Source organism: Lissotriton vulgaris, chromosome 10, assembly GCF_964263255.1.
Source record: "Lissotriton vulgaris chromosome 10, aLisVul1.2, whole genome shotgun sequence".
Taxonomy (NCBI): Eukaryota; Metazoa; Chordata; class Amphibia; order Caudata; family Salamandridae; genus Lissotriton; species Lissotriton vulgaris.
The window spans coordinates 1,126,749,255-1,126,775,324 of record NC_141698.1 but is presented as its reverse complement, the minus strand read 5'-3'; the positions used below and the strand labels follow the sequence as shown (position 1 = coordinate 1,126,775,324).

Sequence of the window (26,070 nt, the reverse complement as noted above, 5' to 3'; positions counted from 1 at the left end):
CGTTTTCCTGACAGAGAGTTGGGAAGTTAGATGCTGTAGGTACTTACCACTGCTAATCAGTGTGCAGGTACAGATGTTCCCTGTATAAATTGTAGTGATGTTTGGTTGTCTCTGATTGGTATGTTTGCCTTACTAACAAGATCCCTAAGTGATGTGCACTGTGTGTGCCAGAGCTAGTACTAAAGAAATGCGCAGAGAGGGAACACATGGTCTTCAGTGTAGGGCCTGTGCGCATTATGCTAAATTAGCATGTTGACCTGACAAGTGCTACCACTTGTCAGGCCTTACTTTCTCTTTTGCATACACATAGGGCACCCCTGTAGGACGTCCTGGGTAACCCCTAGGCAGAGTGCAGTGTAGGTAAAAGGCAGGACTTGTGCCGGTGTGTGTGCTAGGCCCTGGCAGTGGAAATACTCCATTTCATTTTCCCTGGTGAAAAGCCATCCTGCCCATAGGACAGAATGGGGGAGGCTGGGTATAGTATTGTTAGCCTAGCTTCCCAAGAATTGGAAATGGAACAGTGAAGTTTGGTATGTCTGAACTTAAAGCGTCATAACACATCTTTTTGGGTTGATGGTTTTGTCACTGTGTATCCAGAAACCGCTGTTTGAGAAAATGGCAAAGATTGTGCTTTAGACCTTTTTGTGTGTCTCAGCAGAATGTGAATTGTCTGGCTGGATCTGGAAGAGGTGAGAAAGGCTGAGGGAGGTCGTGCCCCAGGGGAGCGGTGGAGATGGCGCCAGGCTTCCCTGCACCTGGAGCGGGGAGAAGGAGAGGCTTTGCGAGGTGAAGAGGCCTGGTTCAGAGCCATAAAACAATAGATCCATCTCCCTCTGAGTGATTAAAGATCCAGGCCCCCAGTATCAAAGAGAGGACGGTGATACTGGGGGGGGAGATACGCAAGACTGATTTAGGAAGGGGTCGGGGACACCTGAGCACAAGGAAACTTTAAAGACAATGAGGGGTATAACTGAAAGAACCGTAACCCAAGATTTTGTTATGTTGATGATGTCGTTGAGAACAGTCTTGGTTTCATTCAGAGAAATGCTGGGAGCGCTTTGAAGATGCTGTGGACTGGTTGAGTCTCTGGCGGCTTTGACCTGTACACGATCGGGAAGAAAACCTCTGCCTCAGGAAGAGTTGCTGAATAGGCTGTGGGAGACACTTGACCCTTGCTTCGTGATCTGGGGCTTGTGGGAAGTTTGTAGCTCTTGACCGAGGAGAGACTGAAGGGGCGTGTCCCCCCGTCTTCCTGAGAAGGACTTTGCTGTGTGCTGGGTCCTGTCCCCCAAAGGCCCGAGGTGAGCTGGCTCCCTGTTCGGAAACACAGGGACATAAAAGTTTCCAGGAATGCACAAGTGGCGCCGTGGTGGGACTGTGTTGTGGCAGTCTGAGAACTCCAAAGGGGTGCCTAAGGTGATCATGAAGAAGTGGCAGTACCGGAGAAGTGGCAGTACCGGAGCATACGGGATCACGTCCCTTGTGAGGTAAAGGCTCCTCTTATAAAACCTATGCACGATTTCAAAATTAATCTGGGACTGGCGAGGGAGTTTCGCTAGCGGTTGAAACAGTCCGCATATCCGGGCTTGTGTGCAAGTTGTCACGTCAGTTGCCCTATCTGCCAGGTTCTTGCCACTAAGCCATCGTGCAGCCCACTGCAGTTGCACCGCTAGGTAGTATAGTTCCAGGTGCGGAACTGCTAAGCCCCCACTTTCCGGAGGTGCATATAATTTCTGCAATGCTACCTTGGAGTCAAGCTAGCCGGGCTGATGAGAGGTGTTACCTCGAAACCGGTCCGGTCCTCGGATGCTTGATTCCGTTCTGGGAAGGACATGGCTTTTGTAGTTCGGACTGGACTGTTCCCATGGGGCAACAGGGTCAGAGCTGATTTGCATATCGCCACTGTCTAACCCAGGGTGGTGTGGAGTGCAAAAAAACGATGGATTTGGGCCCAGATCTTTTGACTGGGGGAATGTGTGACATTGATCCACATTCGGTCCATCACTTGTTTTTGCAATTGCCGCCCTAAGTGTGCTGGGGATGCCCAGACGTGGGTCCCAGGCACTCCACACCACTTGGAGTCAAGCTAGCCGGGCTGATGAGAGGTGTTACCTCGAAACCGGTCCGGTCCTCGGATGCTTGATTCCGTTCTGGGAAGGACATGGCTTTTGTAGTTCGGACTGGACTGTTCCCATGGGGCAACAGGGTCAGAGCTGATTTGCATATCGCCATTGTCTAACCCAGGGTGGTGTGGAGTGCAAAAAAACGATGGATTTGGGCCCAGATCCTTTGACTGGGGGAATGTGTGACATTGATCCACATTCGGTCCATCACTTGTTGTTTTTGCAATTGCCGCCCTAAGTGCGCTGGGGATGCCCAGACGTGGGTCCCAGGCACTCCACACCACTTGGAGTCAAGCTAGCCGGGCTGATGAGAGGTGTTACCTCGAAACCGGTCCGGTCCTCGGATGCTTGATTCCGTTCTGGGAAGGACATGGCTTTTGTAGTTCGGACTGGACTGTTCCCATGGGGCAACAGGGTCAGAGCTGATTTGCATATCGCCATTGTCTAACCCAGGGTGGTGTGGAGTGCAAAAAAACGATGGATTTGGGCCCAGATCTTTTGACTGGGGGAATGTGTGACATTGATCCACATTCGGTCCATCACTTGTTGTTTTTGCAATTGCCGCCCTAAGTGCGCTGGGGATGCCCAGACGTGGGTCCCAGGCACTCCACACCACTTGGAGTTAAGCTAGCCGGGCTGATGAGAGGTGTTACCTCGAAACCGGTCCGGTCCTCGGATGCTTGATTCCGTTCTGGGAAGGACATGGCGTTTGTAGTTCGGACTGGACTGTTCCCATGGGGCAACAGGGTCAGAGCTGATTTGCATATCGCCATTGTCTAACCCAGGGTGCTGTGGAGTGCAAAAAAACGATGGATTTGGGCCCAGATCTTTTGACTGGGGGAATGTGTGACATTGATCCACATTCGGTCCATCACTTGTTGTTTTTGCAATTGCCGCCCTAAGTGCGCTGGGGATGCCCAGACGTGGGTCCCAGGCACTCCACACCACTTGGAGTCAAGCTAGCCGGGCTGATGAGAGGTGTTACCTCGAAACCGGTCCGGTCCTCGGATGCTTGATTCCGTTCTGGGAAGGACATGGCTTTTGTAGTTCGGACTGGACTGTTCCCATGGGGCAACAGGGTCAGAGCTGATTTGCATATCGCCATTGTCTAACCCAGGGTGGTGTGGAGTGCAAAAAACGATGGTTTTGGGCCCAGATCTTTTGACTGGGGGAATGTGTGACATTGATCCACATTCGGTCCATCACTTGTTGTTTTTGCAATTGCCGCCCTAAGTGCGCTGGGGATGCCCAGACGTGGGTCCCAGGCACTCCACACCACTTGGAGTCAAGCTAGCCGGGCTGATGAGAGGTGTTACCTCGAAACCGGTCCGGTCCTCGGATGCTTGATTCCGTTCTGGGAAGGACATGGCTTTTGTAGTTCGGACTGGACTGTTCCCATGGGGCAACAGGGTCAGAGCTGATTTGCATATCGCCATTGTCTAATCCAGGGTGGTGTGGAGTGCAAAAAAACGATGGATTTGGGCCCAGATCTTTTGACTGGGGGAATGTGTGACATTGATCCACATTCGGTCCATCACTTGTTGTTTTTGCAATTGCCGCCCTAAGTGCGCTGGGGATGCCCAGACGTGGGTCCCAGGCACTCCACACCACTTGGAGTCAAGCTAGCCGGGCTGATGAGAGGTGTTACCTCGAAACCGGTCCGGTCCTCGGATGCTTGATTCCGTTCTGGGAAGGACATGGCTTTTGTAGTTCGGACTGGACTGTTCCCATGGGGCAACAGGGTCAGAGCTGATTTGCATATCGCCATTGTCTAACCCAGGGTGGTGTGGAGTGCAAAAAAACGATGGATTTGGGCCCAGATCTTTTGACTGGGGGAATGTGTGACATTGATCCACATTCGGTCCATCACTTGTTGTTTTCACCTTAGGCCGCCCTGCATTCCAAATCAGACCCCGGACTAACCCTCTAATTCTCTAAAAAGCCTCACTGGGACATATACCGGTAGGTTCGCAAAATAGTACAGTAATCTGGGTAGTACTATAATTTTGGTCAAGGTGACACGGCTCATCACATTAAACGGCATTTGTGACTACATTGAGGAGATAGCACAGACCAGATTACCCTCTAATATGTCTTCTGAGTACCTGTAGACATATATGCCTAGGTACCGGAACGTAGTCGGATACCAGGCAAGTGCGGTTCCGTCTATTATTATTTCAGCTGCAGCTACGTCCTCGCAAAAAGAGTAAGTGCCGACTTCGCCCAGTTTACTCTGAGGCCTGATACCGCCTCAAATCTAAAAAACAATTCCGATATCCCCGGCGGCAGAGCATGAAGGTCTCGCATGTACAACAGCAAGTCGTCAGCATATAAGGACACCATGTGTAGCCCTTTGCTCAATGGAATGCCCCAATCGGTGCCTCCCTCTCTGAGGAGCGCTGCTAGTGGCTCATGGCGAGGGAAAAGAGTAGCAGGGACAGAGGGCATCCTTGTCTGGTCCCTCGTCTCACCCTGATTTTCCTTTCTGATTGTTATTTTGTTTTCCGTATATAATGAGGGAGGTGTGTTATAATCTTCCTTTTCTCTTGTCCTTTTGGTATGTTCCATCCCCCTCCTTCTCCCCTCTCCTTGGTTTCCTCCACCTGGAACTTACCTTAGAATGTTGGGTACTGTTCTCGCGTTGTGGAGAGTGTATGGCCAATAAAGCAGTACTTAGAACTACTCCAGTTCCTGTCATTCATAGTTTCAACACTATGCCCTGGATACTTTAGTACCATATACTAGGGACTTACTTGGGTACACCAGTAGCCAATTGGGAAGGTACTTTACCATTGTCCAATTTAGGTAGGAAGCACAGTGGCTGGGGTTCTGATTAGCAGGATCCCAGTCAGATTTGTCAGAAAACAGAATAACACCAGCAAAAAGTGGGGGTATCCATGAAAGCTGATCAATCAATCAATCAATCAAAACATTTATAGAGCGCGCTACTCACCCGTGAGAGTCTCAAGGTGCTGAAGGGAGGGGGTGGGTGCTGCTACTGCTTGAATAGCCAGGTCTTGAGGTGCCTCCTGAAGGTGAGATGGTCCTGGATCAGTCGTAGGTGTGTGGGGAGGGAGTTCCATGTCTTGGCAGCCAGGTAGGAGAAGGATCTTCCTCCGTTGTGGTTCTGCGGATCCTTGGGACGATGGCGAGGGCGAGGCTGGCGGAGCGGAGCCGGCGGGTGGGAGTGTAGAACGTGAGTCGTTGTTGAGGTATTCGGGGCCCATGTGTGGAGAGCTTTATGTGCGTGGGTGAGGAGCCTGAATGTGATCCTCTTGTTGACGGGGAGCCAGTGCAGGTCTCTCAGGTCGGTGGATGTGTGGCTATGGCGAGGGATGTCGAGGATGAGTCATGTGGAGACGTTCTGTATGCGTTGTATTTGTTTCTGGAGTTTGGCGGTGGTTCTTGCGTATAGGGCGTTTCCGTAGTCCAGTCGGCTAGTGACGAGGGCCTGGGTGACCGTCTTTCTGGTTTCGGTGGGGATCCACAGGAATATCTTTCGAAGCATGCGCAGGGTGTTGAAGCATGATGACGAGACGGCGTTGACTTGCTTGGTCATCGTGAGGGTGGAGTCCAGGATGAATCCCAGGTTGCGTGCGTGGTCCGAGGGTGTTGGTGCGGAGCCCAGTGCTGAGGACCACCAGGAGTCATCCCAGGCGGAGGGGGATTGTCCGAGGATGAGGACCTCCGTCTTGTCTGAGTTCAGCTTCAGACGGCTGAGCTTCATCCATTCTGTGACGTCTTTCATTCCTTCCTGTAGGTTGGTTTTGGCGGTGGCTGGGTTTTTGGTGAGGGAGAGTATCAGCTGGGTGTCGTCGGAGTAGGAGATGATGTTGATGTTGTGTTTGCGTGCGATGGCAGCGAGGGGGCTCATGTAGATATCGAAGAGAGTTGGGCTGAGCGAGGATCTTTGGGGTACGCCGCAGATGATTTTGGTGGCTTCCGAGCGGAAGGGAGGGAGGTGGACTCTCTGGGTTCTGTCGGAGAGGAAGGAGGTGATCCAGTCCAGGGCCTTTCCTTGGATTCCAGTGTTGAAGAGGCGTGTTATTAGGGTGTGATGGCATGCGGTGTCAAAGGCTGCCGAGAAGTCCAGGAGGATGAGGGCGGTTGTTTCACCGTTGTCCATCAGGGTCCTGATGTCGTCGGTGGCTGCGATGAGGGCGGTCTCGGTGCTGTGGTTGGCTCAAAAATGGACTGGGAAGGGTTGAGCGAGTTGTTTGTCTCAAGAAAAGCAGTCAGCTGTTTATTGACGGTCTTCTCGATGACCTTGGCCGGATAGGGAAGAAGAGAGATGGGGCGGAAGTTCTTGAGGTCTTTGGGGTCTGCTGTGGGTTTCTTCAGAAGGGCGTTGATTTCTTCGTGCTTCCAGCTCTCGGGGAAGGTCGCTGACGCGAACAAGATGTTTATGACGTTCCGGAGATGGGGTGCGATGATGGTGTCGGCTTTGTTGAAGATATGATGGGGGCATGGGTCCGAGGGGGAGCCGGAGTGGATGGAGTTCATGACGTTGGTGGTTTCTTCAGTGCTGATGGCGGTCCAGGCACTGAGGGTGGTGGTGGGGGTCGTTGGTTCGTTGACTGGAGGCGGAGTCTGGGGTCCGAAGCTGTCGTGTATATCTGCGATCTTCCGGTGGAGGAACGTGGCGAGGGAGTTGCAGCGTTCTTGCGATGGTGTGATATTGTTGTTGCTGGCTCTGGGGTTGGAGAGTTCTTTGACGATGTTGAAGAGTTCCTTGCTGTTGTGGGTGTTGTTGTCTAGTCGCTCTTTGAATGATGTCCTTTTGGTGTTGCGGATCAGCTGGTGGTGTTTTCCGGGTGGCAGATCCTACTTTCCTACACAGTATTAGATCCAAAGAAACAAAAAAGGCCTCCAACAGCAGAACTGGAGCTGTTGGAGTTATACCTATGTCAACAAGCCCAGAGAAGCTGACGAGAGGGCAGGTAAGAGCTGCCAGCAGTGGAGAGCTCATAAGATCAGAAGGCACTGTGAGGCTCATAAGTGCACCAGAAAGAGCTGAAAGAGGACCAAATGTTTCCAACAAAGCCTCTGTGAATGCTGCCACCTGAGCGGGATCGACAAAGGATGCCAGAAAGCTGGAATGGCATGCAGCACCAGTGGCCAAGAGCCAAGTCTGAGAACTATGCCAAGGTTGAAATCATGGAACAACACAGAGATTTGCCCTGTGAGAGGTGCAGTACCGGGGGAACACTCCTCAAGCAAATGAGGCAAAACAATCACCAGAGGTTGACCCGAACTGCGTTGCCATCTCAGAGTCACTCTTGGTGTGGAACCTGGACGAACAACAGCCCTGCTGACCTGCAGGTCCCTTGAAGAAATCCAGAAGCTCACTAGAGGAAGATGAACAAGAGGTCAAGCAGGAAGTTCATAGCAAGACTAGGTGTAAACTGGGCGGCTAAACTCCAAGTACTGGAAAAATCTAAAACGAGCACGCCAGATCTGCATCAGGGTGAGCCATGGTGCTATCAGCTGTGCAGATAGTGATTTAAAATGTTAAGAATCCAGTATGGTGCTCAGAGAATTTCTGAAGTGAGGAATTTGCAGACAAAAGTGTCCATCAGTACTGAAAATCACCCACTAGATTTGGTATTGAAGCTTCTGGAAGCAAGCCCACCCTACCACCCTACTTAGAGTTCAGTGGATGGCAGATACCCTATCAGTTGAACCTCCTCTGGTCCAACATAAGGTTCACAGATGGGTAGAGATAAATTCACTGGATATGGTGGTCGATGCACAGCCCAATACATGATTAGTGTTATTACTTCTGTGACAGTATGACCTGAATATGGCTCCTGACATTCCTAAATGGTAAGTATACACTGTAAATTCTCCCACCTAGAATATTAAGTAGCTATGATTGCACTGACAACATGCCCCCATGTTGGAAGTAAATTTACTGCTCCCACATTTGCAGTGGGAATTCCATCAGCAGTAATCGACTTTGGGGCATAAACATGGGATGCCCTGATGGAACACTCTATATTTACACAAGTTTCAACTACTAATCTGGCAACCCTGGGGCAGACCTAACACCTGTCTGCAAAATACTCATTTCCCAACATCACTCTCAATTCTACCATTTTCAAAACTGTAAGAAAGTGAAGTATTATTTGGGGTGGGCAGTTGACCACCTCAAGGAATAATGACACTAACTTGTCAGGCTGAACCCCAAAGATACTAGATTGACCTGAGCTCAACCCCCCTCCCCCACCCCTGGTGGTTATTTGCAGTACCAAAACAGTAATAAACTCAAAAACAACAAAGAATAAAAATGCCAAACGGAATTAAACTTAATAGAGTAACATCTAAGAAACTAAATTACAACAGAATGACAAAAATTCAATACAGGAATCCAGATGTATGAATATTTAAAGATGTAAGTAAAAATAGCTCCAAAAAACAAGTGCCTGTGGAGATCAGGACATAGGAGCGATTGCAGGCTGAGCGAGATGGAGCCAGGGTTAGATAGGCTAAGAGAGTTCCTAACGGTAAAAAGATTTTACCTTCTGGCTTACTCTTGTTTTTGGAGCTCAGAATCCCCAGGCAGGAAAGCCTGAGCTCTATTTAAGTAAAGTGCATCGAAATAATACTCTTTCGCAGCAATGTCCCCCTGACAGCTCCAGAGGTCAAGGAAGTCCAAAATATATTCTAAGTCAGTACATTTCAGCAAACAGAAACTAACTCAGAAGAAAACATGTTACTTACCTGTAACTACAGTTATCCAGTATTGGTATCTTTCATAGATTCACATGCCTGAATCATTCCCCGTCGCTGAGGCGGGAGTCCCACGGTAAATAAAAAAGCAGTGCCAAATGCAAATAACAGTAGTAGGCCCTAAAGAAAAGGCCGGAGTCCTGGATCTTAGTAGCCTATCTACATCATTATGCTAAAAGAACCAAAAATTGGTCCCAGCCAATCAGCTGCCAGCACCCTCTAGAACCTTCCCAGCAGAGCCACTTCTCCTCAGATTTTCGTTAGCACAAGTGGGAAATAAGTATCCCAGACATAGAGGACTGACTCTCCGGGGAAGAGGGTGGGTGCATGTGAATCTATGAAAGATACCAATACTGGATAACTGTAGTTACAGGTAAGTAACTTGTTTTATTATCCAGTATTGGGGTATCTTTCATAGATTCACATGCCTGAATCAGAGTAGCAAGCAGTATGCCAAGTATACAGTTGGTTGCGGATGGTGGGAGACTTGTGCTGATAAACTCCCAGTTGCATCTATAAATTATTAACTAAGGCATAATTAACCAAACCTTCAAAGTTAAAACATGACCTATAAATAGGAAAAGAAACATGCATAGTAATATCACTTCATGGATATGCAAGCCTTATGCACGTATTATAGATATAAATACAATGAACATGTTAAAATTGCATAATTGTATGTGTATCATGAACAATGGCAACCATAGATAGTATTAAAAGACAAAAGGGTACCTAAAAATGGTCTCAAAGAAAAAGGTGGCGTAAGATAGCCTCTCCAACTGCCGCATCCTCTTGACATGTAGATTTAAGGCAGTAATGTCTCGTGAAAGTGTGGACATTTTTCCATGTTGCAGCACGACAATTATTTACCAGAGTCACTCCAGCAAATAACGCTGTAGACGGGGAACAGCCTTTACGACGCGGCTGTTACACCGCCGTGCCTTTACAACGCGGTCTTTTCAATGCAAGTCGTTACCATGACTTGCGCTGGAGGGCGCTGCAGGACAAGGAATTTTTTAATTTACTATCCAACACCTTCCCTACTGTACGTAGGCTGGTGTTGGAATAGTAAATTAAAAAATTCCTAAGTCCGCACCCCCACGACTTGGTAACGACTTGCGTTGAAAAAACTGCGTTGTAACGGCACGCGTTGTAAAAGTACGCGTCGTAAAGCCATACATCCGTTCTTGTAGAGTGGGCCTTGAATTTCCGTAGCAATGGCCTGTTAGTCTTGTCATTACATAAATGGATTGTAGATGCTATCCATCTGGCAATTGTGGCTTTTGTGACTGCAGTTCCCAGCGTAGCCACAAACAACTAGTCAGATTTTCTAAAGGGCTTTGTTCTCTGTAGAAAGAACTGTAAACATCTTTTGATGTCAAGAGAATGTAAGTTTCTTTCTGCTGGTGTAGACGGATTTGGAAAGAAAGTCCGTAACCTCACTGGTTCATTGAGGTGAAACTGTGATGGCACATTTGGTATAAAAGTAGGATTAGTCAGGAGGGTCACATAATCCTGAGAGAAATGTAAAAATGGTTCTGTTATAGTGAAAGCCTGGATTTCACTCACTCTTCGAGCAGATGTTAGAGCTAGAAGTAAAGCAACTTTCCATGTGAGAAACTTGAGCTCGGCCTTGTGGATGGGTTCGAATTGGTGCTTCATTAACTGCGTGAGGACCGTGTTAAGTTCCCACTCCGGTGGAGGAGGTTGCACCGGAGGGAATGCTCGGAAAAGACCTCTCATGAATTGTTTGATTAACGAGGATGAACATAAAGAAGGAAGCTTAGCACCTTTTCTGAATCTGGAAAGTGCGGCTAAATGGACTTTAACTGATGAAAAGGTGAGCCCAGATCTAGCCAGATGCAGCGGGATAAGGAAGAATTTGCTCAGCAGGAGCTTCTATCGGGTGAATATTGTTAGCCTCACACCAACAGCAAAACCTCTTCCATTTAAGACAATAAGTCTTAATTGTGCTCTGAGCTCGTGATTTAGTTAGGATGTCACGACAGTCCTGAGGGATGTCAAGGTCCTTGAATTCTAGGAAGTCAGGATCCATGCGTGTAAATTTAGAGACTGAGGGTCTGGGTGAACCACCTGTTCCCTGTTCCTCAACAGCATTGTGGGTGTTGGAAGAAGACAGATCGGCTGGTCCTGGGATTGCAACAGAAGCTCTTGGAACCAGTACTGACGTGGCCATCGGGGTGCAATGAGGATGAGACAGCATCCCTCCGACTTCATCTTGCGTAACACCCTCGGGATTAGAGGTATTGGGGGAAAAGCGTATGCACAAAACCCGGACCATCACATGGACAGGGCATTCCCCTTGATCCCTGTTGTGGATACCTGCTGGCATAGTTTTGGCATTTCTTGTTCTGCTTCCTTGTGAACGAATTCAATATCGGCTGGCCCCAACTTTGGAAAACTCTGTTCACTTGAGTGTGCTCTAGCTCCCACTCGTGACAGTCTGATAGGGACCTGCTGAGTGTATCCGTCAGGGTAGTGTGGAGGCCTTTGAATGCTCCGCTTTGAGGGTTATGTTGTGGAGTGTATCCCATTCCCACAATTCTTGAGCCTCGCTTGACAAAGTTGCCGACCTTGTCCCTCCTTGCTTGTTTACGTAAAACATGCTAGTGGTATTGTTGTTTCGAACCAGTACCGATGAACCAGTAATCCTTGGAAGGAAAGCTTGCAGAGATAAATCGCTCTTAATTCCAGGCTATTGATATGCTGTTGCCTGTACTCTTGAGACCACTTGCCTTGTATCTGTAAATCCTGGAGATGACCTCCCCATCCTTCCATGGCGGAGTCTGTTGTCAGAACAAAATGTGGGACCTCTTGTATGAAAGTGAGCCCTTCTGCTAGATTGGCTATCTGTGACCACCAATGTAGGGCATTTACCATTCGTGGTGTGACATTGATGATGTCGTTGAAGGAACCCACGGCTTGTTGCCACTGTAGGTGCAGTTCTTCCTGTAGTGGCCTCATTCTTAGTCGTGCCAACGGGATGAGATTTATGGCCAAAGAGCACATCACCAGGAGTGAAGCGAACATGCGAACATAAACTGACTTTCTTCTTGAAATCAGAATTGCTAGCTTCTGAAGACGAAGCTGTTGTTCGTGAGATAAGAATGCCTTGCAGTGGACAGTGCCCAGAAGAGCTCCAAGAAACAAAAGGACTTGCATCGGACATAATTGGGATTTGCTTCTGTTCACAGTTAGCCCCAGAGAGTCGAAGAGGCGAAGAGACGTCACAGTGGCAGTCTTGACTGCTTGCTCTGAAGGAGCATTGATTAACCAATCGTCCAAATACGGAAAGACTTGGATTCCCCGGGATCTTAATGTTGCTGCTACAGGAGCTAGGCACTTTGCGAAGATCCTTGGAGCTGACTTTAGACCAAATGGGAGCACTTTGAACTGATAATGGGCGCCAGCCACAGTGAAGCGGAGATATTTGTGATGTTTGGGATGTGGAATTAAGCGTCTTCCATGTCCAGAGAAGCCATAAAATTTCCCTTGTTTAGGCAACCTAGAATCTCTGAGAGGGTGACCATGCAAAATCCTTGTTTTTTGAGGAAACTGTTTAGGTTGCTAAGGTCTAGGATCGGTCGCCATTCCCCTTATTTCTTTTTGATCAGGAAAAACGAGAATAGAAACCTGCCCGTTTCTGATGAGCTGGGACCTTCTCTATAGCATTTTTGAGGAGCATTGTTAAAGCTTCTTTGAATAATAAGTGAAGACGAGGGGGAGGGGATTCCCTGGGCGGAGTGGTAGTTGGCTTGGTGACAAATTCTAGGGTATGTCCAAATTTCACCAGGTCTAAAACCCATAGATCGGAGGTAATTTCTCGCCACTTGTCCACAAATGTTGAAATTGTCGCGCCCAAGGGAAGGGGAAGAGATGTGATTGGTGCCCTGTGGAGATCACTGTTTTCTGTTAGAGTCACGTCCTTCATTTTCGGGATCGATTTCGACCTCCCTGGCGAGAGAAACCAGCCGTATTGGATTGCGGTATGATGATTGGTAATTCTGTCCATATTGGGGCTGCTATTGTCTGTTTTCCTGTGTTTGATATCCTCCTCTAGCGCCTCTGAATGTTCCACGTCTGTATTGCAACGAGCCCGAGGATCTTGCAGTGTCCGTATCGGTCTTTATTGCCTGAAGGGCTTCATCGGTGTGTTTTCCAAACTACGATTCGCCATCGTAAGCCATGTCCAATATTTTTGTCTGGACTTCCGGTCTGAAAGTGGAGGCTTAAATCCAACCCTGGCATCTGAGTACTGCCGCCCCAGCTAGCTGTCTGAAATTCGTATTAACAATGTCCAGTGCGCAATCTATTGTTTCTGATGCTGCACACTCACCCTCTAGTAAGATCTTCCGTGCTTCCTGCCATTTCTCCTCCGGGATGAGGTTAATCAGCCGAGCCATATCCGACCACATTTGGCGATCATAATGCCCTATGATCGCTAATGAGCTAGCTGCCCTGAGGGAAGCAGCTGCCATAGTGGAAAACTTCTTTCCAATCAGATCAAGACGACGTTCCTCCTTGTGGGGCATTGTAGTAATAGGTGTTGCCGGGTTCTTGGACCTTTGCTGGGCAGCCTGGGAAATTACGGAATCTGGCCTAGGGTGTCCAATGAGGCAGGATGGACTATTGGCCAGAGCACGATACTTCTTATCTATATGTGGAAGCACCGCAGGCACGGATGTAGGATTTTTCATGATCTTGATACCTTCGCTCCATATATAATCAATTATAGGAACGGCCCTGGTAACCTTTCTGGACTCCTCATTATAATCGTAAAGGAAACATTCGGTCTGTTCCACAGTAACAGGAAGTTGAAACCTAGCAGCAGCCCGCTGCATGAGGTTGTGAAACCCTCCTATATCATGTGGTGGCGAATCAGATGGCAGAAGAGTCGGTGGCGAAGGCAAAGGGATAATTTACGAATCCCATGGATCAAAATAGGGGTTTTCTGGTAATTCACCTTCTTCAACTTTCTCATCAGAGGAAGTGTCCTGATCCTGAGGAGGTTGTGAGGGTTGTTGTTCTTGAAGAGGCTCTGCACTCGGAGGCATTGGGGTCGGAGCCTCAGGTGGAGGTAAACAATCTGGAACCGCCACAGGTGGCGGTGGTGGAATAACCTGCTGCGGGGGAAACAGCTGCCTATAATCTGCGAGCATAGCTTGCAAGTCCTGGATAAGATTTGGAGGCAGATGGCTGATCTCAGACTGTCAAGATTGTCTATGATATACTGAGTGATGGGGAACGACAATGTCCTCTTGGTAATATTGTTTGTTGTAATCCTCTTCCTCTTCCTCATCATCTTGACATTTGATATGCAGTTCAGAAGGATGACGAGCTACCCCAAATGGTCCTTCGTCGTCCTCGTCGTCATAATCATCATCCTCTTCTTGGAAATATGTTTCCAGAAGATGCGACGGAGTAAGAGGTGAGATATTGGAATACTCATGCCTTTGAAATGTGTTGAGCTGAAAGCTCCGAGTTGGAACTGGCGTTGAATAAGTTGGAAGCACAACCAAAGCCTTAGTTGGAGCAGGTAAAACCACTTTAGATGGTATGGTCGTCAACGGGATCTCTGTCGATGGAATTGTCGCTGATGGGCTCTTTGCTAGCGCAGTCAACGGAATCAACGTCGACGGGCTCGACGTCGATGAGTTCATCGTCAACGGGATCTTCGTCGACGGGACAGCCGTCAACCGGAAAGTCGTCAACGGCATAGTAGATACATGCGTCTTCGTTGACGATACCTCTCTCGTTGACGGTGGAGACTTCGTCAACGGTACCTTTGTCGATGTATGTTTTGATGACGACTTTGTCAATGAGGCCTTCGTCGACGATCCTTCGACGATAGTCTTCTTAGACATTGTGGAAATCCTCATCGACAGTTTAGGCGATGTGATAGATGCAGTAGAGATAGTCTCCGTCGAACGAAGGAGCAGAAGAAGTGACAAAAATCACCGGCGATAGAGGGAAAGCCAAAGATTTTGAGAGTCTTTTACTCACTGTTTGAGAAGATTGTTTCTTAGAGTCCTTGAGAGCAGCAGTCTGTGGAGACTGCGAAGGCCTAGAGGAGGTTGAGGGAGACCTCGGAGAAGGGCCAGAAGTAGGATGGGAGGATTTAAGGAGTTTTCTCCCCTCACTTGAAGAACTATCCTGTGATCTAGCTCTCTTGCTGGAAGTTGAGGCTCTATCATCATCTTCAGCCAAAGAAGATTTAAGCCACAACAGGACTCTTGCCTCCCTATCCCTGAGAGTGTTAGGAGGGAAGGTACGGCAGATTTTACAATCTTTTGCCTTATGTTTAGGGTAGAGGCAGTAAATGTAGTCCTTATGTTGGTCATTAACATGGACTATCTTCTTGTCACAGGTTCTGCAGGGCTTGAACAAGGCCTTCTTGTCAGACATTCTGAAGAAAAACTGAGTGGCACTCAGGGAGACTCCCTTCCACACGACGTGCAGTGAAAATCTGAGGAGACCTAAGTCTGCTGGGAAGGTTCTAGAGGGTGCTGGCAGCTGATTGGCTGAGACCAATTGTTGGTTCTTTTAGCATAATGATGTAGCTAGGCTACTAAGATCTAGGCCTCAGGCCTTATCTTTAGGGCCTACTACTGTTCTTTGCCTTTTTGCCTTTGGCACTGCTTTTTTATTTACCGTGGGACTCCCGCCTCGGCGACGGGGAATGATTCAGGCATGTGAATCTATGAAAGATACCCAAATACTGGATAAGGGTGTGGTACAGGCACAGACACTGGAGATACAATGTGATGCCAAGCAGTGGCATCCCTGTATTTCTGCCCCAGGACTGAAGGCCCCTTGCATGAGATGCTCAGTCCCTGGGTACTCCCACACTCTTGAGTGACTGAAAAGAGTAAAACAAGTTGTGTTTAATGTCTTATGCCCGAAGGTAAAATGGGATTAGATTAGGCTGGACTACAGCCCGTTTGACTCTCAGAAGGTTTCTAAAGAAAGTAAACATACAGTAAGGCATGCCTCTGAGCCTTTGTGTTCTGCTTTTTACATTATTGGGCATTATTCTTCCTTCTGCCTTTCCACTGCACCCAATTTGTGGTTTTCATCCCTGGGCTTGTTACTCCCTCAAGTGAACGGGTTAACTCTACCTCTATAATGAAGAGATGCACAAACTGTACCTTTTCGCCCATCCAATGTTTGCTCACCAGGACTACCATCAGCGAGCAGACCTACCTGCTGTTCGAACATTTGTGTCAAATGACTGACAAAGTTCTTCTCAAAGTTCTGCCGCAGACTTTCAAAAGTGATGAGCTGTTCAGCCACACCATGCATCTTGCGGTACTCTGTGGAGACAAATAGAGGTGAGTTCACAACTGTCTGGACCGCGGACCTAGGACATAGAGCACTTGGATACACATTCCAGGGTTGTAGTGCTCCAAGGCCTCTCTAAACACACATTGATAGAACTCTTCAGGAAATGGAATGGTGCAGAACTGAGGAAGCCTCTTATTCTAAATCCCAAAGCACCAACGAGTGCCAATGAGAGGCACATTCACAGTCATCAGTTACTTGAATCACAAAGTGTCCTAAAGACATAGCTACAGCCTGACAGGGAGAGCGCTCTAGTCTTAAATGCACTGACTGTGTGACTGACGTTTGAGAGGGAGTGCTCCAGTCGAACAAGTTACTTACCTTCGGTAACTCTTTTTCTGGTAGATACAGTATCTGCCTGTGGATTCCTCACCTTGTGAATATCTCCTTGCGTCAGCAACATTCGGAAATTCTTTCGTAGCTTTGCGCCGACGTGGGCGATGTCATAGAGGCATGCCATCGCGCGCGACTCCGCTGACGTCACCGACACCATATTAGGCCCACGCCGGCGTGATGACATCAGTTCCGCCCTTTTTTCCGTGCCTTCGAGGCACACGGACGGACCGATGACAGTAGATATATATACAGTATACACAGTACACAAATGTCAAGATAAAACACACACACAGTGTGAAGCCAATAAGCCAATGCAGGAAAACATCTAAAATAAAACATTTCCTTTGATAATATATATATATATATATATATATATATATATATATATATATATTACATTACATTACAATTACTCAGGTATAGAAGAGTGGACAACGGGGAGGCGGGTGGGTCAGTGAGGAATCTGTATCTACCAGAAAAAGCGTTACCGAAGGTAAGTAACTTGTTCTTCTGATAGATACATCTGCTAGTGTATTCCTCACCTTGTGAATCGATTCCCACAGCAGTCCCCACTCCCGGAGGAGGGTGTCCACTCCGCTATACCAAGAAATCTTGGAGGACAGAGCGCGCATAATGGCCGTCACTCCTCACTTCGGAATCCAAGCAGTAATGCTTCGCGAAAGTGTGGAGGGAGGCCCAAGTGTAATGTGCAAGTGCAAATGTCTAGAAAGAGCAGATGTTGCAGACTTAGCTCTAGTGGAATGAGCCCTTATACCCTCTGGAGGTTCCTTACCCGCCAGGGAGTAGCAGATCTTGATGCATAAAATTATCCATCTTGATAGCGTGCGCTTGTTTTCAGCCTTCCCCTTCCTGCAGCCAGCAAATCCAACAAACAGCTGGTCATCCGACCTGAACTCTCTTGTCCTGTCCAGGTAAAAGCTCACCGCCCTCTTAAGGTCCAGGCGGTGAAGTCTCTCCTCCTCCTTGGAAGGGTGAGGGGGAGGATAAAAGTAGGGAGGGTAACGGACTGCCCCAGGTGGAAAGGAGTACCACCTTCGGCAGAAAAGCAGCCCTGGTCCTGAGAACCATTCGATCAGCATGAATAGATAAAAACTGGGGCTTTGAACCAAGAGCTTGAAGCTCACTTACCCTCCTTGCCGAGGTAATTGCTATCAGAAAAACAGTCTTGAAAGACAAAAGCCTCAAGGGACACTTGTGTAACGGCTCGAAAGGCGAACCCATCAGGAAAGTAAGTACCAGGTTCAAGTCCCACTGAGGCGCCTTAAAAGTAGTAGGAGGAAATTTATTGGTAAGGCCCTTGATGAACCGTAAAACGATAGGTGACTTAAACAAAGAGGGCTCGTCCGGCAAACAAAGGAAATCCGATAAGGCCGACAAATAACCCTTAATAGTTGCCACAGCAAAACCCCGCTGGGCCAAGGAAAGAGCAAATTGAAGAATATTGGACAAACGAGCCCTTAAAGGGTCAATGGACTTCTCCCCACACCAAGCAACGAACTTAGACTATCTATAGGAATAAATGGACTTAGTGGAGTCACGCCTGGCTGACAAAATGACATCCACCACATCGTGTGGGAGAGAAAAGGAAATCAGGTTGCCCCGTTCAATCTCCGGGCATGAAGGTGTAAGGTCTGGAGGTGGGGGTGTAGAACCTGTCCCTCCATCTGGGTGAGGAGATCTGCCCTGTGAGGGAGACAGAGCAGCGAGGACAAGGAGAGGTGGAGAAGATCTGTGTACCACACCCTTCTTGGCCAATCCGGGGCGATCAATATAACTTGGGCCCGGTCTTAGCGAAGCTTCCTCAGAACCCGAGGAATCAAGGGTATGGGAGGAAACGCGTAAAGGAGTTGCGAGTCCCAACTCAACTGAAACGCATCCCCCGAGGTTCCCTGCATCGGAAACTGGAGGCTGCAGATTGACGGGCAGTGAGCATTCTCGTGAGTGGCGAACAGATCCACCAGAGGAGTTCCCCAAGTCCGAAAGACCTGACAAACTACCTCTGGATGGAGCCTCTACTCGTGATCGGCGGAGAACTGCCGACTGAGAGTGTCTGCACGAACGTTCAGAACTCAGGCCAGATGATTTGCCATCAGACAAATCTGTTGGTCCTAAACTCAGGACCAGAGACGCAGAGCCTCTCTGCAGAGACACTGCGACCCCTCTACTCCCTGCTTGTTGACATACCACATCGCGGTCGTATTGTCCGTCAGGACTTGAACTGACTGACCGTGAAGGGAAGGGAGGAAGGCCTTGAGTGCCAAACGTCTCGCCCGCAACTCTAGAAGGTTGATGTGAAGCAACCTTTCCTCTGGAGACCAAAGACCTTTTATCTCCAGATCCCCCAGATGACCACCCCACCCTAGAGTGGATGCATCCATTATCACTGTGGCCACAGATGGCGGTAGATGAAAAGGCTTTCCTTGTGACAGATTGCCTTCCACACTCCACCAAGTCAGATCCGCTGCAGTTTCTCTGGAGATCCTCACTGACTCCCTGAGATCTCCGTTGTGTTGATACCACTGCCTGCGGAGGCACCGCTGGAGTGCCCTCATGTGCCAGCGTGCATGATTGACCAGCAGAATGCAAGAAGCTATCAGACCGAGCAAGCGAAGGACCTTCAGGACTGGAACGACCGCTCCATTGAAAAACAAAGGAATAATTTCCTGTATGTCGCGAATCCTTTGAGGAGGAGGGAATGCACGGCATACAGTAGTGTCCAGAATTGCACCTATAAACAGGTTGCGCTGGAAGGGCACCAGGTGAGATTTGGGTACATTTATCGAAAAACCCAACCTGTGCAACAACTGAGTTGTCTTCTGCAGGTGACGGAGCACCTTCTCCGGCGACTCTGCTTTGATCAGCCAGTCGTCCAGATACGGGAATACAGGCATCCCCGACCTCCTGAGATGCGCTGCCACCACTGCCATCACCTTGGTGAAGACTCGAGGCGCAGTAGTAAGACCAAAAGGAAAGAACCGCAAACTGGTAGTGTTGCGACCCAACTGTGAAATGGAGATACTTTCTGTGCGACTTCAAGATGGGAATATGAAAATACGCATCCTGCAAATCGATTGACACCATCCAGTCTTCTTCCATCAGTGCCTGAAGAAGCTGAGCAAGGGTGAGCATCTTGAACTTCTCCTGCTTCATGTAGGAGAGTAGGGTCTGCAATCCTATGATCACCCCAGATTTTTGCTTTTTGCTTCACTGGTTTACGACTTTCCCTGGCCGTGGGCCTGCTAATCAGACCCACAGCCTAGCTGTTCTCTCTCTAAATTGACACGTGTACCTTAGGTGCATTTGCGAATTGGTACTGGGCCACCTTATCAGTCCCTGTACCCAGGGCATAGGTGTACCCAGGGCCTACCAGGGGCTGCAGCATGTATTATGCCACCCCTGGCTGGCCATCCAAATCTGACACAACTGTCTGCACGACAGCTGGGGCAAGGTGGTGTAATCACCCTTTGCTTTAGATATAGTATTCCTATATCTAACCCTAAAATGGACACATGTATTCCTATCAGTCACTCCTATGGCAGGCCTTAACAATCCTGAAGGCAGAGTGCTTGGAATTATGTGAGATGGTGCTCTTGCATGAGCTGAGCCCGTCTGCAGCTTAGCGGAACCAAGTCCTAATAGCTGTTCTATGATAACGCGTACCATATACTCTTAAGTGCATTATAATCCTCGCGGTTATTTGCTGTCTTTGGTATCGCTTTATCAAAACATGTCGAGTAAGGTGTCATACGAATTGGAATACTAACCCCTCGCCAATTCTGGCGACGGGGTTAGCATTCCACCCTGCTAGAGGGACACGACATGTATGTAACTGTGAACCCCGGTTAAAGTTAACTCGAGCCTCAGCATCACAAAATGGATGCTGCCACCACAGACACAAGTCTGACCTCCTGCTGCTGGGAGTCCTTCCAGCGAGGAGAGCTCAGACAAAGGGTATCCTGTCAGGGGCAGTGCTAGCACCATCCAAGACAGGGTTTTGTGTATCCCAGGTAGGCAGGGCTGAATGGAAGGTGACTGCAAGTGGCAACCCGGTGCTCACTATGCATCTGCCGGTTTGAACCAGTTCCAGGGGCACACCAGCCCTTGAGCTGGGGAAAGTCTGGACAAGGGAGAGGGGTGTAACCACCCCCCTCCTGGTCCCACCCATGGGCAGGACCTAGTCGCGTGCCAGCCCCTTTCTTTAGTATAAAGGTAGGAGCGGGCCCCCTTCCCAAATTAGATAATTCTGAATCTTGATGACTTTCCACAAAAGAACTCTTGAACCTCTCTGAAGACTCTCCCTTGTGGCTAAGGAGTAGCCACCCTGCACCAGCGGGCACCATCTAAGCGCATGCGGTTTGCTGCAAGTCCATCCTCCGGATCAAGACTGCCCAGCTCGACGAGAACCGGATTCCCTGGCACCTCTGACCTCTACCTACATCATCAGCCCAGCTGAGATTCGTGGGTGTGACGAGACCTGAAGGGACCGGCCATCTTCAAAACTGCACGACGCTTATCCAGCACGACCGCCGAGGGATCCTCGAGTGAGTGCTTTGGGGTTTGAGAAGCCCTAACCCTGAGCAGCTCCAGCACCGAAGTCCAGCCCCCCAGCATCCACGAGATCTGCGTGGGGCCCTTCTGCTCTTTGCTGCTCACCGCGTTGTCTGGCTACTTGCCTGCTGGCTTGTGGCTTTCCTGATGACGAACCACGACACTTCCATCGCTGGTCTGGTTGCTCCAGACTGGCCCTTGCTCCCCTCCAACAGAGGAGCACCCCGGACCCTCCTGGTCCACTCCAGACGCCATCTTGAGTCCACCGCGTGGGCTTCCCTTTGCCAAGGTTTGTTGCCCCAATCCTGGGTCCAGCATCGCCGACAGCAGATACCTTCGTGGGACAGCTCGCACCTCCATCCTGGTCGCCGACAACGCCTCCTGGTCCGAGAGACTGCAGAGCCCAGCGTAGCCCACTCACCTGGTCGAGGTGACTTCATCCGGTGCCATCCTGGTGCCCACCTAATCACTGGCTAGTGATTAAGAACTGAGTCCTTTCTGCTTTCAGGTCGTCTCCATCTTCGATCCAGGCTTGGATCACTCCGGACATCATCACTGGTCGCCTGCCAGCAACTTCTTCTTTCAGGCTCCATAGACTGTAACGAGGATTCCCGACGTCTTTTGAACCCTATGCAGCCGCAGCCCCTGGGCTAGGTAACTTGAGCATTTCGGTGCTCCAACGTAGGTTCACTTTCTAAGTGTCCAGATCCTTTTTCGTTTTCAGCCTAGCCAGTCAAATTCGTCCGATAACACTAACTTTACGAAATCTAGCATCCATAGACTTTGTCCCGCATCCCGCGTGAGAGTGCACACTCTGCACCCGATCTCCCTAGGCCTCCTGCTCCTAACCTGAAGGTTCAGTGGTGTAGTCCTAGCGATCCTAAAGCCTCTGGATCTTGTTACTTACCTGCTAGTATTTCGCATTCCACTTTTGTAGTATATGGTTTTTCGTGCCCCTCTGGCATTTGTGTAAATTGTGCAACTTGAAGTATTTTCTTAAGAGTTTTGTTGTGTGCTTAGCTCCCTGACTCATAAAGAGATCAGGGTAGACTTGTTATAAATAAATATCCTTTTATTTTCATAACAACTTGTGTGGTGTCCTTTCACTTGGTGTTCAAGGGGTATATGTGATGGTATAACAGCTGGCTTAACACGCCCTCTAGAGTTTAGCCTAAAGACTGCTCTTGTCCATGCTACTAGGATAGCTGGTCTATAAGGTTGACTTCCAACCAATCATCAATAAGGGTCGTTTGAAATGATACATAGTGATCACTAGAATAGTGAGCACTGCATATCAGGCCAACTTCTCACACTTCAGATACAAGTTCAAGATCCTGAGATCCAGGATTGGCCGAAGCCTGCCATCCTTCTTGGGGATCAGAAAATACCGGGAGTGGCATCCCTGACCCCTTTCCTGCTCCGGAACCACCTCTATCGCACCTTTACTGAACAGCGCCAGGACTTCTTCCTGCAGGAGAAGCAGGTGGTCCTCCGAACAATAACCCTGGCAAGGAGGGTAATTTGTGGGAAACTCCCGAAAGGGAAGAGCATACCCATTCTCCACGAGATTGAGAACCCAAAGATCCAATGCAATTAATTCCCAATCTCGTAGGAAATGGGTAAGCCGGCCCCCCACTGGGCCCGCATGATCCGGAATGGCGGATATAGGGCTGCTTTGCTGCATTGGCAGGGGGCTGGGAAGGGGAAGAGGAAGAAGAGGAGGAGGCGACTTGACGACCTCTGGGACGAGCTCTCTGTCTGCCCCTGTACGCCTTGTACAGTGTGTTTTGCTGCTGCTGCAGCTGCTGCTGAGTTGACTTGTAGGAACGAAAAGAAGATCTGCCAAACCCTCTAAAGCGTTTCCCAAAGGTGCCCCTGGTCTGAAGGCCCAACGACTTAGCCGTCGCCCTGCTGTCCTTAAAACGTTCTAAAGCAGCGTCTGCCTTTTTGCCAAACAAACCAGACCCGTCGAATGGTAGATCCATTAATGCAGACTGGACATCTGTTGAAAACTCAGACGATTTAAGCCATGCAGCTCTCCTCGTAGCCACCGAAGAGCCCATGACTCTCGCCACAGAATCTGCTGTGTCCAAACCACTCTGGATCACCTGCCTTGCTGCAGCCTGAGTGTCCGAGATTACCTCCTGGAAGTCTTTTCTATCATCCTCCGGTATCTTTGGCACCAACTGTTTTACAGTATCCATCAGGGCGTGGATATACCGCCCCATCAGGCAGTCGCGTTTATGGACTTCAACGCAATGCTGGCGGAGGAGAAAACCTTTTTAGCAGCCTGATCCTGTTTCCTTGACTCCTTTTCTGCAGGAACCTGTGGAAAAGCTCCTGTTGATTTCGTGGAACAGGCAGCCTGCACCACCAAACTCTCAGGCAGAGGGTGTGTGGACAAAAATTCCGGGTCATTAGGAGCAACTCTATATCTCCTGGCAACAGCCCTAGATACTGCAGGAGCTGATAAAGCTTTCTTCCAAACTTCTAAAATTGGCTCTGCTAGGGCATCATTAAATGGCAGCATTGGCTCAATCACTGAAGATGGTGAATGAAGGACCTCTGTGAGAATATTTGACTTATACTCAGCAGTAGGCAGAGTAATGTTCAGTAAGTCTGCCACCTTCCTTATCACGACATGGTATGGAGCCACATCTTTAGAGGGTGCATCCGACACTGAGGCTATATCCCACTCAGGAGACAGTTCCAGGCCACTAGCCACACTCCGGTCATCAAATGGGTCCTCAGACTCCTGCAGCTCACCCTCTTCCATATCTTCCTCACGAAACCTTTCTTCCTCCATAAGCCTCTGGGCTTCACGCCTCGACCTGTGCTTTCACATACGATGCCGACGGATCCACTGTCAACTCCGTCGGAGCCGGTGCTGGCGCCAATCCCGACGTCGGACGAGGTAGTTTCACACGAGGTCGTTCAGGGTTCGGCATCGGAGTTGATGGATTCAGCGTCGATGGATTCTGCGTCAACGGCTTCGGCGTCGATGGCTTCGGAGTCGAAGGCCTCGCCAGCGTCGGAAAATGCCAATGCGGCGCTGGAGCCGGCATAAAGTGCATAAAGGGCGCAGGAGCATAGGTCTGGGGAACACCCAGACTAAAAGCCAACGGACCTCCCGACCTGAAGGATGGGACGGAACCGGAGATGGATTCGATATCTGCCTCGGTGAACCTGGCGAATTCGCATGCGACACTTCACCCTCGGTGCCCTGCTCTTCCGAAGCCGAAGACACCACTACCTTCTCAACCAGCTTCACCTGTGACTTCGGCTTTGAACCTGAGTCCTTCCTCGAGTGATGCCGGGACTCATGGATCCTCTTTTTATGCTTCTTTTTTGAAGATCTCGAAGCATGGGCCGAGGACGAATCTGAGCGCGACCTTGAACGAGACCTTGACCTCGAACGCCGAGTTCGCGACCTCGAACTTTTCTTCTCTTTTCTGCCTTTAAGTTTCGCCACGAGAAGCTTGGTTTCTCTCTCCCGAATGGCCTTAGGTGTCATCTTCTTACAAGACAGGCAGTCTTCGACGTCATGGACGGAGCTTAGACACCATACGCAGCATTCATGTGGATCCGTAATGGACATGGTTTTGCCACATTCCCCACAAGCTTTAAACCCGGTCTTCTTCGAAGACATGTCGAGAGAGAAGACAATGAAGCACAATTCTAACAAAGTAACAAGGTTACTGCAATAGCTACGGACGATCCCTAGAAAACCGTTAGCGTCTAGGACGCGGAAAAAAGGGAACTGGTGTCATCACACCGGCGTGGGCCTAATATGGTGTTGGTGACGTCAGCGGAGTCACGCGCGATGCTGTGCCTCTATGTCATCGCCCATGTCGGCGCGCAGCTACGAAAGAATTTCCGAATGTTGCTGACGCAAGGGGATATTCACAAGGTGAGGAATCTACTGGCAGATGTATCTATCAGAATTATGTGTACTGACTTTATGCCAGTAACATTGCTCTGATGTGTGATATAATGTCTGCCCAGCGGTGAGTGCTCCGTTGAGTGATATTCTGACTTTGTGACAGTAACATTGCTCTGGTGTGTAGTATACTGTCTGCCGGGCGGTGAGAGCTCCGTTGAGTGATATCCTGACATTATGCCAGTAACATTGCTCTGGTGTGTGGTATACTGTCTGCCCGGTAGTGAGTGCTCCGTTGAGTGATATCCTGTCTTTGTGACAGTAACATTGCTCTGTTGTGTGGTATACTGACTGTCCAGCAGTGAGTGCTCCGTTGAGTGATATCCTGACTTTGTGACAGTAACATTGTTCTGGTGTGTGGTATACTGTTTGTCCAGCATTGAGAGCTCTACTGTGATATCCTGACTTTGTGACAGTAACATTGCTCTTGTGTGTGGTATACTGTTTGTCAAGCATTGAGCGCTCTACTGTGATATCCTGACTTTGTGACAGTAACATTGCTCTGGTGTGTGGTATACTGTCTGCCCGGCGGTGAGTGCTCCGTTGAGGGATATCCTGTCTTGATGACAGTAACATTGCTCTGGTATGTGGTATACTGTCTGTCCAGCAGCGAGTGCTCCGTTGAGTGAAATGCTGACTTTGTGACAGTAACATTGCTCTTGTGTATGCTATACTGTCTGCCCGGGGGTGAGTGCTTTGTAAAGTTATATCCTGACTTTGTGACAGTAACATTGCTCTGGTGTGTGGTATACTGTCTGCCCGGCGGTGAGTGCTCCATTGAGTGAGATCCTGACTTTGTGACAGTAACATTGCTCTGGTGTGTGGTATACTGTTTGTCAAGCATTGAGCGCTCTACTGTGATATCCTGACTTTGTGACAGTAACATTGCTCTGGTGTGTGGTATACTGTCTGCCCGGTCGTGAGTGCTCCGTTGAGTGATATCCTGTCTTTGTGACAGTAACATTGCTCTGTTGTGTGATATACTGTCCGCCGGGCGGTGAGAGCTCC

At 49.2% G+C, this 26,070-nt stretch overlaps 1 protein-coding gene across 1 annotated transcript in view; it reads right to left on the bottom strand.

Annotated features, from left to right (window-relative positions):
• LOC147689434 (exocyst complex component 1-like) overlaps positions 1-26,070 on the bottom strand; it is a 1,248,358-nt gene that overhangs the window by 460,037 nt on the left and 762,251 nt on the right. The window contains exon 9 of the mRNA XM_086939926.1: positions 16,080-16,189. Within this exon, the coding sequence (XP_086796052.1) occupies positions 16,080-16,189 (110 nt within the window). The remainder of the gene's footprint in view (positions 1-16,079; positions 16,190-26,070) is intronic.